The 19,616-nt window shown below is 41.8% G+C and overlaps 3 protein-coding genes across 19 annotated transcripts in view; 1 reads left to right on the top strand and 2 right to left on the bottom strand.

Annotated features, from left to right (window-relative positions):
* Window positions 1-19,616, top strand: part of LOC107995054 (uncharacterized) — a 121,725-nt gene that overhangs the window by 6,305 nt on the left and 95,804 nt on the right. For 5 of the 16 annotated variants that reach the window (XR_009831951.1, XR_009831961.1, XR_009831962.1 and 2 more), the window contains one exon: window positions 16,761-16,911. The exons of 10 other annotated variants lie outside the window; for them this stretch is intronic. The gene's annotated coding sequence lies outside the window, so the exon portion shown is untranslated. Of the gene's footprint in view, window positions 1-15,510; window positions 16,737-16,760; window positions 16,912-19,616 lie in introns of those variants that run through there. One more of the 16 variants, XR_009831970.1, reaches the window with a different exon arrangement.
* Window positions 1,697-15,332, bottom strand: LOC107995053 (uncharacterized). Its single transcript, XM_062081979.1, has 3 exons — window positions 8,331-15,332; window positions 6,218-6,427; window positions 1,697-4,235 (listed from the first exon to the last, which is right to left on the bottom strand). Exons 1-3 carry the CDS (start codon window positions 8,436-8,438, stop codon window positions 4,149-4,151), a joined length of 405 nt encoding a protein of 134 aa, XP_061937963.1. The 5' UTR covers window positions 8,439-15,332; the 3' UTR covers window positions 1,697-4,148.
* LOC107995051 (junctophilin-1) overlaps window positions 7,470-19,616 on the bottom strand; it is a 34,586-nt gene continuing 22,439 nt past the window's right edge. Inside the window, exons 5-9 of one of the 2 annotated variants that reach the window (XM_028665422.2) lie at window positions 18,095-19,219; window positions 17,774-18,006; window positions 17,524-17,655; window positions 16,962-17,319; window positions 7,470-15,564 (exon numbers count right to left, since the gene is read on the bottom strand). In XM_028665422.2, the coding sequence (XP_028521223.1) occupies window positions 15,505-15,564; window positions 16,962-17,319; window positions 17,524-17,655; window positions 17,774-18,006; window positions 18,095-19,219 (1,908 nt within the window). In that variant the 3' untranslated portion in view covers window positions 7,470-15,504. The remainder of the gene's footprint in view (window positions 15,565-16,961; window positions 17,320-17,523; window positions 17,656-17,773; window positions 18,007-18,094; window positions 19,220-19,616) is intronic. The other variant, XM_062081943.1, reaches the window with a different exon arrangement.

The following is a 19,616-nucleotide window of genomic DNA, read 5'->3' as shown; positions in this document are numbered from 1 at the left end:
ATGCATCACCGTGTGAGGTCAGACTGTGGGCACGTGACTGGAATGATGGGATACACGCAAAAGGCTGCACGAGGGAACACTCATTACTGTTATCTTTTATCTCGTCGAGATTCTAGACGATAAACATAGAAAAATATTTCATACGCATCTTACGATTGCCGGCGAGTGTTCGATATGAATTGCGGCAGATAAGTTTCGATAAAGGCATTAACAAAATTAATCTCGTACGAGCATAAAGAGGACGAGATAAATTGACACAAGGAAGCATTAATCTGTTTACACTTTATCGAGACACGTTCTCTCGAGTAGTGTGCAACGTGTTTCGTTCAAATGTGTGCATTTTAATCGAGATTGAATTATTCACAAGCCTCGCGTTACACTGTATATCCGGAAAAGTGTTGGCACGAACACGCTACGGAGAAAAATATATTATAACAACGTATGAAATCGAGGCAGAAGTTTGTTATTAAACTCTATCGAATTTTCTTGATCTCCGTCGTATGGAAATATATGAGTCGGTTGGTCAGTTATGATACAAGTTTATTGAATCACTGCTTTCTCGCAAATCAACAATGACAGTGGGCCCTTGAGTTGCTTTTTCTCCTTCTTCTTTTTTTTCTTTTTTTAATATTCCTCTCTTTTTTTCTTTTTTTTTTAAATATCGCGTAAGGTACCAAAATTCCTTTCACGTCCGTGGCTCGTTTTCTAATCTTTTTTTAATGCAGTTTTCGATAGGATGGTGATCGTGATGGCGATAATAATAATAATAATAATAATAATAATAATAATAATAATAATAATAATAATAATAATAGTAATAATAATAATAATAATTAATGACAATTAATAATAGCGATAATAATAATGATAATATACAATAATAACGAGATATGCTAAACTGTGTTGATAATAGTCAAGAGATAACAAGTAAAATATACAATATATGGTCGTTTCGTAGATTTCTCTTCTCGCGTGGCAATCAAAATCAATATTCATTTTTCGATTTTAGAATGATACATACACCTAATCCCTATGCATTATTAGAAATGTTTTGCTGCTGCCTTTGATTCATGATATGATTTTCGCGGCGTAAAATGATTAATGATTAACGCGCGTAGAGGTTAGGTTCGTCTCTTACAGATTATCCTTCTCTGTTCTAAACGTCACGCACATATCTCCCTCTCATTTTCTCACTCACGCGCATTCTCTTTCGCACGCATTCTCTCTCATTTTCTCTCTCTCTCTCTCTCTCTAAAAATTCGTTTATCAAATTTTAGAGCTGTTCTCTGCGATGCTAATTAATCGATTCATATATATATATATATATATATATATATATATGAATATAGTTGTACTATATATATACATGTTTTCGCGACGGCGAGCACAAACCGTCATCAACCAATACAGCGTTCAATTTTATTTATTTATACGAACGATCTTCGTAACAAAAAAACACGTTCGATCCGTTCATAATTGATATAAATTTCATTTAATTCGTTCCTAAGATAGCCCCCCGCCACCCTATTCTCCTTTCCAATCCTCCAAAATCCTCTTTAACAATTCTTGAATAACGTTTTCGAACGATTTGCGTACGAATTTGGTCGAGACGGGACAAAAGGTGGCTCGGGCATCGATGTATAAAGTAAGTAAATCCTTCGATTCGCGCAAAAATTCAAAACGCGCGCAACGAGCGTTTCTTCTTTTTCTTTTTCCCCTATTTTCATCCTAATCATTCGCCGCCAAGTAAGTGTCTCGAGATGAGAGTGCTAGGTACAAAGAGGAAAATATATACGTGTATATATTAATCGTAGCGTAGGATGAAAATATCGAGTCTTTTTTCTTCTTTGGAAAAATAGCTGTTCGAAACGGTGTGTCGATCGCCCTCACTTCGAACGTACAACGCATCGAAGGGGGCGCGAGCCAAGAGGATTTTTCTTTCTTTCTTTCTTTTTTTCTCTCTTCTAGACTGTTTTCATTCAACTGACGATCGCGATATATATATATACATATATATCTACACAATACTCTTTTCTTCTTCTTCTTTTTCTTCTTCTTCTTCCTCTTCCTCTTTTCTCTTTTTTTTATTTACAAATTCATCTAGATGTACAAGCTACGTTGCCTGAGGCTAGAAAAAATGCGATCGCTCGAGCGCAGGTAGCACGATCCTCGAGATTTGTAAATCGACATTGGTGTCATCACCATGAAAAATATCAACATACTCGATTATTACTATTACGTCGCGTTAAAGACAATTTTACCTCCCTTCGTTTTTTTTTTCTTTTTTCCTTTCGTCTCGTTTTATCAAAGAGGATCCCAGAAGCGAACGATGCGCAAAAATGTATACAAACAATCTTCCTTTGTAAAAATTTCGTTTTGTCCAACGACCAATACGCGCGTATATCGACGAAACAAACGTCTCTTAATCGATGAATTATGCATTAATCGCGAAATATCGCGCGACTCGAGACAATTACGTATATTAATATGCATGTATATATTAACGTGGTATACGGCGTGTAACTTTTGAACCGTGGAAAGAGATCGATTATCGAAAAGTTTCTCCATCCGAGTTAATAATAAATTTTATGATTCTCAATATCGTCTCGCGATAACGAGAGTAACGAGCTCCTCTCGTTATCTTTCTTCGTAGATTTTCAACTTTTTTTCCTTTCTCTTTTCTTTTCTTTTCCCTGTTAAACGACACCCTAATTATCTACGTCGGTCGGTCAAACAACGTATTTCGTAGACATATATCCGTTGTCACGATACAAAGTTGATATACATATATATATATATTTTTTTATTTTTTTCCCCCTCATAATCGCACAATTCCGGGCGATCGAGTAACAAAACGTTTCGATCGACAAACACACGCTCTCGACCCGATCCAAAACGTGTATATAAAAATCAGAGGAAACTGTGTCTTAATTTACAATTTTACGTGGAAGGCAAGGCTACACGTAAAATATGCTCCGCGCGCGAAGCGGTATTTCACACGATTACAAACTACGTTATATCGCACGACATCCATACAATTTACGTGGACACAGTCGATAATAAGACATGAGTTTGTTACACGCGAGTGTTAACGTTTCAACCGTGCAACAACGCCATTCACAAATTCCATTCGCCCCTATCAAATTCGTAGAAATCGTAACAATTGTATATATAGAAATCCTAAATCCTCATCGCATCTTTTCTTTTCTGCCACGCTCGGATCGCGAATCTATCTCGTCGAAAAGTGTTCGACCCCTTCGACCGAGTGGCAAAAAACTCCATTTTGAAAAATATCCTCGGCCACCATTTTCGAGAAGATATATATATACATATGTGTGTGTGTATATATATATATCCGGACAAAAAAATGGTTTCACGCTACTCTAGCTGCTATATATATATAAGTTTTTGTTTTGTATAAAAGTCGTTCAGGTGTCCGCGCTCGAGCCGATCGCCGAGAAAGAACGGGAAAAGTGTAGAGAGATTCGTGTGTGCGCACCGTGTTTTTTTTTTTTTCTTCCTTTTTAGGGCATGGGCCCTTTCCTCTTCCAGGGGCCCATCCCTTACAAATATTAATATTATTATTATTAAAATATTCGGTGTAAAAATATGTATGATACAGGCGCCAGGGTACCTAGGCGACTTTGATACCCCGTCTGAGAAACAACGAGCCTTCCTTCCTTTCGTCGCTCATCCATAAATCCCTAATTTCCTCCCTTCGATTCCTTTGGAAATTGGAAATGTAAGATCCAAAAATCGTATCGAATAATACACTCGTCCCTGTATCGTCCGATCTCAAACATCCCATCCTCTTCGTCGATCGTCCAATGCGAAGCGAAGATTCTCGAGAGAGAGAAAAAAAACATTCTTCTTCAGCCTCTCCAAATTCGATCCTCTCTCCTCGAGGTCCCAAGCTCTCTCTCTCTCTCTCTCTCTCTTTCATCCAACGTTGCCACCGTGGAACGGAGTTGGATCGCTCGAAAGCCGTTTTCAACGGTTTTTATTCGTAATTTTTATCCCGAGGCTACTCGATCGCGGCCTCTTTTTAAATCGTTTTAAATCCTGGTATTCGGTGACGACTCGGGGCGTCGTGACGCGGGCGGGCCTCAGGTCACGTCCACCACGAGCCCGTGAACCTCGGCTGGCTGCTACGTCAGCAGTTTGAAGAACATCAGGGCTAAGGATATGTTGATGAACAGCACCAGCATCACGAGCTGCTGCCGGAAGAACCAGTCCTGCAAATTTTTCGTTTCGAATTAGAAACCTGTTTTCCAATTGCTTTTTTATTTTTATATATATATATATATATCTATCGTTCGTTTTATCCAAGTTTAACGGGAGAGAGGAAAGAATCGATTGAAAGAATCGTGTCGATCGAGGTTTTAATAAAAGGAGAGATTAGGGGTATTATTTTTAAATACGACATAATATTATTCGAAAAAAAAGGAAATCTAATTTGCAAATTAGCGGCTGGAGATCCATTTTTTTTAAATTTTAATTTTTAATCGCTTGCGAAATATAAATAAAACCGAGGTACATGACTCATCCTGCCTCGATAATTGTTCTTTCGAACTAAGTAAAATGTTTCGCTTAAATGGCGAATATACGTGGCGAATACGCAACATTGCGCAACTTTTCCCGAACGAAAGTTTCAAGAAAATTCACAACAAAATTTACGTCGCACGATAATGTTATTCCAAACGCGAATGATGTAAAGCAATCGAGGATTTACTGCTCGTGTATGCAAATATGTATGCAATAACAGTTTGATTTCATAACCGGTTAAAATATATCGAAACCGTGTAATGTTTATAATTAACAAGTGCAAACAACCTAATCTGAAAAAGATTGGAACCAATGATTTATGGAACCGGAATAATATATACATATATTATTTTACGATCAAAAATATCCCCATTACTACCATTACGTTTTACCATTCAAATTGATATCTCTTGAGAAATAAATTTATTAGCAAAAAAAAAAAAAAAAAAAAAAGAACAACAACTTCGAAACAACTCTGCCTATTTTGAAATTCTCTTCGTATATGTATTATCACGTACATTATGCATATTAGAAAAATAACATAAATTTGCACTTATCGAATTATCGATACGAAAAAAATATATATTCGTATTTATCCTTGTATTCGTTTTCTGTAATATTTGTATCATTTTTTCCGATTGATGATGCGACACTCGTCGAAAGAATAATAAAAAAAAAAAATCATTGATAAACTTTAACCAATGCACGATTCAAAGAGACGCATATATGTATAAAGGCAAGATATATAAATATGAATAAGTGACCGTGAGACAATTTCAATTCAAAAGATGTCACGGAAGTGGAATATTCGAAACGATTAAACATTCATAATTGCGTATCAATAGTGCGACCTACTCTTGCAATCATCCGATAAGAAGCGTTTTTGCGTCGTTAATTCAAGCATGAGGTTGTCTCCCCTCCCCCTCCCCCTTTTTTTTTATTCCTTTCAAGGTTATTCTACGTGCACATTGCAATTTATATACTACGTTTTATAGGCAATTGTCTACGCAAAGTCTACGCAATGCCCCACTTTTCTTATCATTTCCATTCCGAAATTTCCATTTCCACGAGCAAATTTCCGGGAAACGAAGATAATATTCGATTTTTCGAAAGATTCGTTATCGAAAAATCTCGAAGACTCGGTTAATTTCGATTAAATTCGATGAATAATCAAAATAACGCGTATCGTTTAGAAAAATTTTATATATATATATATAAAATGATAATATTAAATATAACGTGATTTAATGTTTACACGATATGTAATGTATATCTAAGTGGAGTATTTGCATTCAATAGTAATTTTATGCGTTGCATTAAGAAAGATGAATCGTTTGATTAACCCGTTGATTAACCCTCGAAAAAAAGCGACGCAAATAATCTATACCAGGTCATTCGTGATTCATATCAATATATTATACGTATATATATATATATATATTACATATATACACTCTAACTCGATTTTTCGACTCGCTCACTCAAAAAAGAAATTGCGAGTCAGAATTTATCTGTGTCGAGGACACGAGAAATCGATAACGAGCATCTTGAAAAAAACAACAAAGTTTTCATCTTGATTCTGTAAAATTGGATCGTATGTTATTCTCTCAGAGAGAGAGATGTATTATCGATTACGTTGAACTTTTACGATAATCTCTGACGTAGTACTCACTTTAACTTGAGGACTGACCAAGTACAACAGAGGATTGGCCCTGAGTCTTTCGCTCTCGTCGATCTGCCTGCGGATCTCCTCCCTCCTCATGCTGCTCAGGACACTGACTTCCTCCCTGGATAGCGGTGCCGTGGCCGTCAACTGTATAGGTTGAGCCACATCCGGCAGTGATTTCTTTCGTTGAAGGGAAACTGCCGCCGCGGGCATCGCCTGCACGAAGAAAAGAAACGGGGAAACAAAGAGAGAGAGGTGGCTCTTGAGAGTGAATCGATCGTGTCAAAGCCTTATTCCTATACAGATGCACGTATCACGTGGTGGGGGCCGATGATAGGCCCTTTGTTTAAAAAAAGAAAAAAAAAGAAAGACTTAATTATAACTAACTAAGAATATAATAATTTCGTCAGGAATTCGGCAATCAAAAATTTTCCACGATTATATACACGACTGGGGTATTTTTCTTCTTTTTCTTTCGTCGAGCGTGGATATAGATTCGAGAAACGGCGTGTAAAACTAGGGAGAAGGGAAGTGATGCGTCTACGATGCCGCCCTCTTTAATCCCTTTAATCTTGCAGAACCCTTGTTCGGGCCCATCCTGTGTAGAAAGTGTATCCGATACGATCGATCTAGAGCGTGCGAGTGTGGCCAATGATGCTCGAAGGTGTTATCTATCGTTGAGAGAATAAAAAGTTTGTCGATAAGGGGGGAACGATTATTCATCGTTCACCGTTTGGGGCTGGACGATAATTGGTTAAGGTTAAGGTTGGTCGGTGTAGAAACGTTTCGAAGGCCGTTTCAGAAAATGGCTGCCCAATTTGTTTGGCGAGAGGTGTCGAGCTCCCCCGGCTGGGGACGTTTACGTGTTCATTAGTTACACGTTTTGTAGAAGCGGAGAAAACAGGATGGCGAGGAATCCTTGGACCAGTTCCAAAACGTGGAAATACGTTGCTCGTAATCGTACGTAATAATGATGCAAAGGCCAGGAATTCTAATCTTCCTCGTTTAACGCGATGCGGCCGACCTTCGACACCAATTTTTATCCCGGTTCGTAACACAACCGATAACGAGAAGCGAACGTTATCGATCCGATTTTTTCCCTCTTTTCTTTCTTTTCTTTCCCCCCCTCTTTTTTATCGATTAATTATAGCAACGTAGTTAATTTCGAAATATTTTTCAATCCCTTATCATTCCTTGCGTATCATCCATCCGACATCGCAACAGATGTTAAGAATCAACGTTTATTTACGAGTTAAAATTCTTTCTTTCTTTCTTTCTTTCCTTCGTTCTCTTGATTAGATTTCAAACCTCGGGTCGAACAAATTTATTTACAAAATCGTCGAATATCGAAAGTTAAATTTTCCACGAGTTTAAAATTAGACCGACATTCGCGGGCTACGATAACGTTCTTCGACACCGATTTAATTAATCACAATCGCAATAATTCGTTCTTGCTTCGTATCTTCGGTCACGGTTCATCGAAATTCCGCTCGAACAATACGGTAAAGTGCACCGATAACGTCGCACGATATAGAGGAGAAAAGCACTCTCCTTTTATCCCCGACGATACATATTCTCGCGATTCCCCTTTCTCTCTTCTTTCGCTCTTCTCCGCGCTCGATATCGAACGATTTGCAATCTTCGTCGATAATCGTTTTTTCCCCTCTTTCTCCATCTATTTACGATTCGCTGCTGGATACAACGAAAACAATCCTCCAATTTCTTCTTCCTCTTCTTCTTCTTCAATTTTCTCGCGTTTTAGAGGAGATTAAAAGATATGCGTGACGAAATAAAATCCCTTGTATTATTGTCATGGTACATGCGAATATTTTTTCGTTAAGAATATATTTCTCAAAAAATTACATATAGACCGAAATGTAAATTCAACCCCAAATCATTTGATTTACAAACAGGAAAATAAATATATAAATTGGAGGGAAAAGGGTCTCGAATTTTAACATACTTGCGGAATTTCAAGGGCACCTAAATAGAATTTCGATCCGAATCGAAGCCTGAACCCGATTTACAAAAAACAGGTTCCAGCCAAGGAAACGGCATTTCCTCGATGAATTTGAAGGCGATCGAAGCGGAATTTTGAAAGCGTTTCACGGGTTCATACCTCGACGGGAGGCGCGACGATCCACGACTCCGAGGCTCTCCTCGCCATGAGAGCCGGGCTGCACAACAGCGCCTCCTCCTCCTCGTCCGTGGTCTCCGACCAGAACATCTTCTCCCCCCGAGATCCAAGCCACCCCTTTCCAAACTTCTCCAAAAAGACTTCCGCCGAGGATTTCTCCCCGACCCTCTCCCTTCCCGCCTACGCTCCCTCCACTGTTAATCCCAAAACCCGTCCTCGCGACGACCCACCCTCCTCTCTCTCCCGCGGATATTTCGCAGATGAAAATGGAAAAATTCGGACCACCGCGGCCTCCTGGCGTGGAAGCCAGGCCGTAGACTAAACGGCCCTGGCTCGGCCGACCGAAATAGAGAGACGCCCCACTATTTTTCACGTTGAAATAGCATACGGCCGAGCACCGCGTCGCGACGCTCACGGCGAGCTAATCGGCCGCGTATGCCAGAACCTTGTCGAACCGCCGCGGCTTGATTTATGACACCCTGTCGTCGGCTCCCGCTCGCTTTTATTTCGGAGTCAATCCGGATCCGTCTCCACTTTTTCCACTCTCTTCCCCATCCTATCGGCCGGATTAGTTATTGATCGGTATTTTTAGTGAGGAGCCCCCGTTCACTCGGCCGGATGTTGATCCGACGAGGCGGCGAGGACGGAGGGACACCGAAAAACAGCTGTGTTGCTTGCTTTCGTTCCACCATTGAACTTGGATTCGCGAGGGTAACGAGCCGTTTATTCTCGCTCCGAGGATTCCACTTTCGGCTAATTTCTTTCCATCCGGCTCGTGATTCGGTCGATTTTCCTTCGATCGATCGGGGGAGGAGGTATTCTCGATCGATGAAATTCGAACGGGAGGGGAAGGAGGAAAATTCTGAGCCGTCCTTCGCGGTCGGGACGAAGAAGAGCGGAAATATCGTTACGCAAATAAAATGGAACTGAACGCAATTCGCGTTGTCTGATTCACGTAGCTGGCATCCGAATGATATTTCGTCGAGGCTTTCGTGAATCCTGCGCTTCTTTCCACGCCAAAATGGGTCTCGCCCCGTTTTATCTCCCTCCTTCCTTATTGCGCGAGATGTCTTCTTCGAAGAAAAACCTTGCAGCTTTCTTCTTTCAATCTCTTCCAATTTTCTTACTCCCCGAGATGAATAATTAGTTTCGTTGACACGCCGTTCTTCGAAACAAGATTTTCATCCGAGAAAAGGAATTTTCCCTTCGCCCTCCACACTTTTTGAATAACAAAACACGGGTTCAGATTGCGCCCGAAATATTCGCGCCCCCAGTAACTGGGCCCGTAAATGTAATTAACGATTAATCGATCGAGGCTGATGACGGTCCGTCGATTTAATCGATGCGATCGAGCAGGGGGAAGCATCGTTTCGTTTCGTTGCGCTGCAAATTTCTTGTATCGAAACTACGCATCGCGAGTACTTTATAAATATTTCAGCGAGTTCTCGAGAGTTATTTCGGTATCCGCTTATTCGATTCTCGATTTAATTAACCGAGCACGGGTGTCGATGATTGAGAAAATTATTTTCTCCGAATCTACCCTCCTCCCCCTCGTTTCTCGAAATTTCGCAACGCAATTTCTCTTTTTTCCTTCGCAGATAATCCCCGATTTTTAGATTAATCGCTGCGGTCGGGCTGCGAAAGTCTGGTCTACGAAAATATCGCCCGTTGTTTTCACGCCAATACGTATTGTGAAGCATCGCCATTGCACGTATTCGACGTATGCGTTTCTTGGCACGAGCCTGAGCCCCGATTAAACCAGGGTATTTCGTTGTGCGGCAAAGTATCGCGATGAAAATTTTTTCTTCCTTGCCCAATTCCTGAACGGAATTTCACTCATTCACTCTCTCTTGCGGTGGAAAGGACTACTTCGAGATCGCGAGTTGCGCTTTTCTTGCTTATTAATATTTATATACCGTCCTCGTGTTTCGAAAAAGTTTTTTTTTAATCCTGCTTGAAACATTTTTTGTAGGAAAAATAAATTAAAAAAAGGCCTTCTTAAAAATTAAAGGATACAAGGTAAGAAACTCTAAGTTCGAGGAGAGGAATTAATCGGGTTGATCCAAAAGAAAAAAAGAGTAATTAAACAAATAAAAAGTAATTGGAGTAATAATTGTAATTTGTTGGAGTAGGGCTCGTCTGAAAGGAGTTTTGTTTGAAAATTCGAGATAAGTGAAATCGTTCTCTCCTAATCGACATGCTTTTAATCTGTCGGCCAATAACAGCTTTTACATCATATTACATAAATACATTCAATACATCGAACCAACGTTTGTAATATCGTTGTGTTAAATTAACAAGGTTTCTCCCTCATGTATATGCTCATGAACGGGTAAAACCGTTTCCTCGAAATGCAACCTGGAAGTACATCGTTGCTCGTGTGTATGTTCATCGGCTATTCTCGCTTATCGATCTGTTTTCCTCTAAGGACTCGACTACTACGCTGCTTCTTTTCTCTATATACAACACTACGAATCGTCTTTATATTAAAATACGTGAATTCTCGTTATACGCATCGTTCAACGTCTATACAAATCTCTACCATTTTTTTACGAGCATAAACAAAATTTGAGCAATTCCCTTGAAATATATCTTATCCGTTTTCCTCTTTCCTTCTTTTTTTCTCTTTTTTCTTTTTTTGCTCGCGCTTTTAAGCATAAATTCAAAATATAATCGCAACGAAATAAAAAATAATCTAACGTCTCTTCTAACTTGTCGCGCAGAATTCCAGTAGGCTCGATATCGAGAAAAATAATCGGATTTTCGTATTTTCTTTTTTTTTTTTTTTCTTGCGCTATATAACCTGACCGTGGACCGCGTCGCATCCAAGATTCTCTTGAGAAGACACTTTCGGAAAGCTTGGCACTTGAACAACAAACCCGACGTTAATTGTGTAAGTCGATATTTCGCATAAAAAATAGTTTAGTTTGAAAATCCAAGGAACTCGGAGAGATTCAATTCCAGCTGAGCCTCGTCTAAATTAGTTTCTGCGCAAGGATTCCAGATTTCATTCGATCGATATCATCGTGATCATCCTTTTCTTTTCTTTCCCTCCCTCCCCCCTCCTCTTTCTATTACTTCATTCCTTTCCTTTTTTTTTCTTCCGCGTTCGTTTCGTTTCTTTAGGCACGACCATTGTTGAGGTACAATTGCAACCACGTTGAATCCGAAAAATTCCTCTTCTCAGAGGAAAAAAATACCTTTCGAAATAATTCTTGACTCGAGATATTTTTTTTTTCTTCGTTCTTCATCTCTCGTTCGTTCGTAGAAAGGGTTAAAAATTTTTCGTAAAAATTCTTAATTACCACGAGTGCATGCGTTTGCGTGTACGTGTACTGTATATGCAAGTACGTATTTGAGCAACGTGTTTTTCAACAATTAGGCGATATTGCATATTGTACGTGTGTCTCGTCGAAATGATCGAGAAATTTATATACTTTGTCCTCGTGATTCGAATAAATTCAACGTGGCGCATCGAAAGCGTTCGTAATTGTACTTGTGAAAAATCAGTGATCAAAATAGAGAATCCCGAATTATATATGCGTGTATATATATACATATGTATTTATTACGCGTGCGTTACGTAAAACGTGTTCGTTAAACGTCGGTGTGTGTTTAGGGGGTCGTACCTAATGCACAAAATTAATAATAATAATAATAATCCCTTGCCCCGTTCTAATTCGTTTCAAAGGTACGTCGAGAATTAAATTCACTAGTATTTCGTAATGCACATTTGGTAACCGACATTTGTGCTTTCCCGTTAACAAAGATCAACCCCCTCGAGAAGTATGGGAAAAAATAAACCTGTCCACGATCGATATCCGAGAAACGGATATAAAAATCTTCTTTCTTTCGTCACTCGAGTCTCACGAACGGGAAAAGAATTATCTCCCATAATTCTCGATAAAATATTTCTCCTCCTTTCGTTGTTGAGCTTGCAAATCTCTCGAAAGGGTTATCATCGCCGTGTTCGTTCATTATCCAAGTATATTATCGTCACGATTATTACAACTAAATATTAATCACCTTACGCCTACGTAATTTTTCTTATATCTACAAATTTTATATATGTATACGTATACATATGTATATACGTATATGTATATATATAAATATATCATAAATTTTACAGAGAGTGACGCTACGTCATAGAGAAGCATGCGTTAGAAAAATAATGTATCTGAATCAAAAAACAGGAGAAAACAAGCGGCGTGGAGGTGGAGGGTAGAGAAGATTTTTCTATGTATACATGTGTGTGTGTGTGTATATATATATATATAAAGTCATCCAAGTTATCAAATAAACGTGGGACATGGGGAACGTGACTTCGTCGGTGAAGGGGGGGGTACGCATTCGAGAGACGGCACAATTAACACGCGGCAAGGAATATGAAAGAATGTATTAATTTTATGATAGTATTGTAGGGTATTCGTTGTTAAGACAAAGGAGAGAGAAAGAGGTTCGAAAAAGCTTAGGTTAGAGAAAAAAAAAAAAAAAGAGAGAAGGAAAAGAAAAAAAGAGAGACAAATAGTGGTAGTTAGAGTGAAAAAATTGCAAAAAAAACGGTCCCCGCCTCCACACCGCGCGAACCTTACCTTTCTGATTCCTTGAATTGCTTAATTAATGGACGTAACATCGTATAGTATACATCGTTACTTCGCTTATTTAATGGACGTAACACCGTGTTCGAAACGAGTTGAAATCATTTCTGTGCGCGTGTATGTATGTGTATATAGAGATGCGTGCTCGTTTCTCGTCGATCGATCGTTTCGTGGAAAAATTATTTGCTGGTTGGATCGATGAAAATGAGAAAAGAAAAAGGAGGAACGAAAAGAGAGAGAGAAAAAAAAAAAGAAAAAGAAAAAGAAGAGAGAACGAAAATTAAATGGTTACAAAGCGTTGTACGAGCGTTATCGGTCATTCAACAAGTTTGGCTCTCGCTTACGAAATATGAAAAGCGCGTAATGGAATTTAAAAGCGAATATTTCTTTTTCCCGTTTCATTCTTTTGGAAATTTTAAAATACAGACATAAATATCTGTATTTTCACGCTCATTGTTCATTGTTTTCCTTTTTATCCACGAAGAATCTACGAAAACATCTCGATTCGCGAAGAATTTTACATTTATTTATTTATTTTTTTCTTTCGCCTTTCGACGGAAAATTATCCGTTCGAAGGAATTCGCAACACCGGCAAAATTGAGCACAGAGATCGTGAAAATCTCTCGTTAAATATTCGTTCCATCCATTTCCACTATATTTCTATTGTGCTTCTCATAGAAAAATAATTCTGTCTCTCTGACGAAATGGCGGAAAGAACGCTCTTGCTCGCTTCGTTCGAATCTATTCGAATCCTTTCAGCCTCGATAACGCCATCTTGTTATCTAGAAGAAGGAAACCTCGAATACGAAATTCTTCGCTCGAAGAATTTTCAATCGAATTTTAAATCGATATCACCAGCGAGAAAGAAAAAGAAATTACCAAGAAGATGAACGAGAAGAGATGGAGAGAGTTTTGGAGGCCGAAAGGGTCCCAAGCGGCTAATATCGATCAACGCGAATTATCCACTATAGTAGCTAGTAACAATCTACAACCAGGTACGAGTTCTTCTCTTATTCACGTGTCGAGAATTTCGAGGCGACCCGACCGCCGGCGCTGTTAGGGTAAGGCTAACGAAGAACGATCTTTATCTTTCCACGATGGAGAAGTCGGGTAAACAGAACTGCTTCCCGAGGCAAACACCTTTCAATTTGCACCAAGAAACTTTTTACGCGCATGGCCATGACACCTCTCTTTATTCTCCGTACAACATTTTCAACATATTCGACGGGACAACGATCGATACTGGATCATCACGTTTTCGCGTTCTCCTCTCGACTCTGTGTCTCTCTCTCTCTCGTCGAGAGCGCGTGTATTTCGCGATTGCGTAAGGATACTTGTCCCCTTTCCCCTAACCTCTTTCCATTCCAAACGATATTCGACGTCGTTCCCGCTATTATAACCTTACCCTAATGCCCCTGTCTGGCGCGCGCACACGCCTCCATCGAGATTAAATGGTCGAATCTGAAAATATTTTCTTTCTCCACGCATACCAAACAACGGTTCCGGTCTCCGTTAACACGTCGCCCAGAATGCTCGTGTAAACCGATGAATATACCCGTCCCCTGAACCGTGACCCTATGTAATATACGCGCACCGACTCGGTCGATAGGGAAGGAAACGTATCGAACGAAAATTCCCTATGAAAGCGCGTGTTCGTTAATCCTTTGCACTCGACACCATTCGGATTCGATTTCTTTGGAGTATCTCGATTTCTTTTACGACGTTTACAAGAATCGAGTCGATACGTAAAAAAAAATATTAATAAAATACAACAGTTTCGCATTTGAAGTCATTTTGAGTCGAAATCCAAGGAATAGGAAAATTTGTCTCGAGTTGTTTGTTGTTGGCTGGGCAAAGGGTTAACTGGGCAAGACACGCACTATTGGAATGTTATATATATGTGTGTGTGTGTGTGTGTGCGCAAGATCGTTTCAACTTTGGGAAAACGAACAGTTCTCGGTTCGCCTTTTGCGCCTCGAATTCGAAAAACTCGAAAGTGTGGTGAATCCAACCGAATTTTCCTCGAGGAGGAAACGATCCCGCGCACCTTTACCGATAATTCGATAAACGATATTTCCGCGCGGCCTTCGTCGCGAATAGACCCCAGATTCTTGAATAATCGAACGTTATCCCCGTGTTAACCACGGTTTCGTCCATTTGCGCGCAAGTAGAGACGCCATGTTCTATTCGAATTTGAACGGTTAGGCCACAAGTTGCACATCTTTCGACATTGACTTCTATTAACACACACACACACACACACACACATTATCGATCCATAAGATCTTCATCTTAACTCCCTAGAAAATAAATTAGCCTCGTCGAGCTAAACGACCGGTTGCGTTTCCTGTCTCAGCATTTGTTCTTGATACGAGGCAAAGAATCCAGGGTCTAGTCACGAACCGCAACCCCACTTTAACAGTAACTTGTTTCATCCAGTCAATTCGTCGTTCGAAACGCGTCGTTCGGTCGAATCGCAGTGCGTGTGTATATATATATATATATGTATGTGTGTATGTGTGCTTGCGTGTACATATTTATTATAATACTTATACTCATAGGGTTGCGCGGCCCTTTGACGTTGCGGCGAAGGCGGGGACCGTCCGGCCTGCGTCCTGGGATGGCATGCACAGAACACAGCACAAAATGCCACACAGTTACACAGACAAACAAATCGAACAGAGAAGAGAAGGGGAGAAGAGACAGAGAGAGAAAAGATCTGGATCGGGGACTGGGGGAGGAGGGGAGGGGATGGCACGTTTCGGGGTTAACAGGTATCAATCGAATTGATAACGTGGCTCTAGGGGATTTTCTTTTTTTTTTTTTAGATTAAAGGTCGATTAAAGGGAATGCGTCCATTCTGCAAAGGTTCTACGAAATATTCGTAGATCGTGGAGACAAAGAGAAGAAGAAAGGGAGAAAAAAGATCCAGGTGCTCGATCGCAAAATCAAATGTTCTCTAAACTCTAGACTAAAGTGGACTTGCTACACGTGAAAAAGAGTAGAAGAGTGGTTACGTTAATTTATCATTACGTTGGCTAGAAGAGTTGAAGAGAAAAATCGTACGATGCGGATCGATAATGGAGCAAGCAAAATTGAAAGGGAGAACGATATAAAATTGAAAAGGTGTGATTGTAAAAGGGTGAAAGAAAGATCTCCGCTAAATCGATCTCGCGATTTTCGATGGTAGTTAATCGGACTGTAATGAAATTTGATCCCGCTCTCGTTGCTTTTTCTCTTTTTTCCTTTTCTCTGCTTCGTTCGAGAGACCCGAGTCTAAACGATTACGTCGCCTCAAAGGTATTTCCTTTCGTCGGAAAACTCTTTCTCTCTCCCTCCCTCTTTATCTCGAGATAGTTGGCCATAAATTCTTAATGTTCTCGCGGGAAGCGCGAATGAACGGATAACAGCGGACGATTGTTATCTTGTTTAACATCCGGTGGTATTTTTGAACGACACCGGTGGAAAAGAGGTCCCGTTTCGCCGATTCCGTGCCTGGAAACGAAACAAAACCCGCGAGAAACGGAAAAAAAATCCTTCTTTCCCCTCCGGTGAATAGGCCAGGTCCCGAGGAAGATCCCGAATGATGGCTAAAAGGGAAGGAGGAGAGAGCAGAAAGTTACGATGCGAATGAAGAGAATAATATAATATCGGTAATTTACACTATACACAAGTGGACACGTTGTATTGCATCGGGAAAAATTTGAGGAGAGTAAACGATTTTCATTCGATTTTACAAAAATAGAAAAAAAACCGATATCCAAAAACTCGCCTTTCCCTTTCTAAATTCACCAAATTTCCAAATTTCTAGCTCGGACTAAGAATAACGGCGAGAATAATAATCGAGGGATCGAAAAAAAAGGAAAAAGAGATGGCAACCCTTTTTCCCGTGAAAGTGCACGAAGGTGTCGCGTGACGAGCGAAAGAGACAGGGATTGAATGTAACAATATCCACGAAGGAAGTAAGTAAATATATATATATATATATATATGTAAAAGTGGGAAGACTCACCTTCGACAAGCCGCCTCCGCCGCCTCCGCCACCGGATGCGGTCGAACCGCGTCCGGGCGTGACGTAGAGGCTCTCCGTACGCTTAGGCTGGCCAGGACTCGGCAGAATATCCTGTCCAAGGCTGCGGTTCCTCAGCAAGGCCCCCTCGAATTGGGCGGAACTCGAGGCGGCGTATGTCGGCGTCGTTGCACCGCTACCCACCACGGATCCGTTGAGCGGTGTGCTCGATCGGATCGCGCTTGGCGCTCTCGTCGATCTAGATTCGTAGATCCAAGCGTTAAATCTTCTTTGATTAACATTTCTCTTCGTATTAGTCGAAGCTTGGCTGTGTTGTTCGCTTGTCAATTGTTTCTGTGATCTAGATTAGTGGATATATTCCAAGCGTTAAATTAAATCCCCTTTGATTTCGATAATTCCATGCTCGATACCGATCGAGGGATGACGAGGGGCGCATGCGACGATTAACCGAGTGAATTTTGTTGAACTCGTTTCGTTAAACAGGGGGTGTGTGTGTGTGAGAGTGAGGGGAGGGCGCGAAACGGGTGGAAAGGTTTCGGATCACCTGTCGAGCGTGTCCGGATTCGTGACTGTTTTATCGACGGACGGCTGTCTCGATCCAGTCAATCGGGAATGGGCTCTGGCGTAACGGTCCACGGAACTGTCACGGCTGGGCGGCCTCTTGTAATGGTCCAGCCTGCAAAAGTAGGATAGATCGATCGAGTTGAGAGAATGCGAAATCCGTTGGAACCGATCGAGCGGGAGGGGGAATTATTCGATTCGAACTCGATCTCGTCGAGTCGAGTTTCAGAGACCTGTCGTTTAACGTTTGCCCGATCGTGTTGGGTCGATCCTGCGCCGTCAGGACCCTGCTGTTCCTTCGTATACTGGTGGAACTCGGGGGCCGCGGCGCCTCGCCGTCGGCCTGTTGGTACTGTTGCGGAATTTGGGTTTGCGGTTGCCCCGCTAATTGCTGCTGTTGCCCGTAAACTTGCTGGGAGTTGTATTGATTCGTCTGGCTTTGTTGCCCGTATTGATTCGGCAACGTCTGAAAGGGGGAGCAGAGGATGAAGAATCCCATTCTTATTAAGCGCGATTGCCAAGCTTTCGCGCGGAATTAAAAATATCGATCCCACCTGCTGCTGATTAGGGTAAGCTTGTTGCACGCTCTGATACGAGCCTTGTTGCCCGATCGATTGTTGCTGTTGTTGTTGGTACAAATACTGATCGCCCTGAAGCGGATTCGCGGGTTGGTATTGAGGTTGGTTGGTGTAAGGGCTACCTTGATACTGATTCTGCGTGGGGCCCCCGTATTGGCCGCCCCCTTGGAACTGGTTCATCGGCAGCTGATACTGATTCGGTATACTGTTGGGATAGGCCTGCTGGACAGGGCTCTGAACCATCGACTGGGGACCGGGGTACTGATAAACGCTCTGGCTCAACTGATTGAGAGGCAGCTGGTTGACCAGTTGAGCGGGGGTCACCTGGTTCGCGAGCTCGCTCTGCGACAACTGGTTCTGCGGCAACTGATTCTGCCCAATCTGATTCTGGGCCGGCAACGATTGATTGGGCAGCAATTGCTGTCCCTGCGGCTTCATGCTCGCCCTCCTGATCGACTGCATCACGCTGCTGGCCGTGGTCGTGGCCGACGGCGCCCCCTCCTGCGACGAGGTCGGACTCTTGACGGGCGTGGACCCCTGCTGCTGATCCACCCCGCCCCCCTTGTGAAGAATGCTCTTCCCGGGCACCGTGTCCTGAGGCGGAGGCACGTACTTGGGTATCTCCCTGTTTCTCAGCCTCTCGAGCCCAGGCTGCCTGAAATCGGGCGCGAACTGTTTCGCCGTCTGTTGGGCCAGCTCCGAATCCTCTCTCGCCTGCTCGGCCGCCGTGTCGGCCAACTCGGCCCTCCCTCGCGCCGTCGCCGTTCTCGATATCGCGATGTCCGCCTTCTGAAGAGCTATCTTGCTCGCCCTTTGGGCCGCGCTCACCGCTGCCTCTATCCTCTCGCGGAACTTGGCCGATCTGATAAGGAACAGATGCTTCTTCTTCTGGCTGGTGATCAACACGTTGTTCTTGTACTTGCCCTCCTCCTTGCTCCCGTCGCGGAACGTCGTCACCCCGTAACCGTACTTCCGGTTGTTGAACCACTCGCCCTCGTATCGAAGCCCGTCGCTCCGCTCCGATATACCGAAACCCGTCCTCTTGTCGTTCTTCCACTCGCCCAGATACGTCTCTGTCACCGAGGCGTCCATTTGCTCGTCCTGCCAATTACGAATTCCGGAGATTAGTCAGAGGTTGGGTGCAGGAGAAGGGAGGGGGCGCATTGGGGAACGATGGAGGCGTTGAAATAATATTTTCCGTGGATTCATCTTTCGATATATTCGATCCTTTCGTTACGAGCGCCGAGTGCAGTATATATCTGCGTGCGTTTGGATCAAAAATATGGTATTTTGAACGCGCGCAGTACATTCTGGAAGCGAAGAAGCGAGTCTCTAACAAAGATATAACTGTTAAAAAAGTGTACGTGGCAAGAATATAGCAATAATAATACAGTTTAATATTTAATTTAAATTAACTTTGAGAATTAGTTATTTCGTATCTTCTCTTCGCGAGAGATCACGAGAACGGTATGAAAATTGATCGTTCGTAATTTCATCG

This window comes from Apis cerana, linkage group LG11 (assembly GCF_029169275.1).
Source record: "Apis cerana isolate GH-2021 linkage group LG11, AcerK_1.0, whole genome shotgun sequence".
Lineage (NCBI taxonomy): Eukaryota > Metazoa > Arthropoda > Insecta > Hymenoptera > Apidae > Apis > Apis cerana.
This window is presented reverse-complemented; position numbering and strand designations above follow the sequence as displayed.

Bases quoted from the DNA above. Each gene is read 5' to 3' on its own strand.
- LOC107995053 (XM_062081979.1), bottom strand. From the start codon at position 8,438: ATGTTCTGGTCGGAGACCACGGACGAGGAGGAGGAGGCGCTGTTGTGC. The intron at 6,428-8,330 runs GTATGAACCCGT...TTCTTCGTGCAG, and splicing joins TCGTCGCGCCTCCCGTCGAG to GCGATGCCCGCGGCGGCAGT. The intron at 4,236-6,217 runs GTGAGTACTACG...AAAAATTTGCAG, and splicing joins TGGTCAGTCCTCAAGTTAAA to GACTGGTTCTTCCGGCAGCA.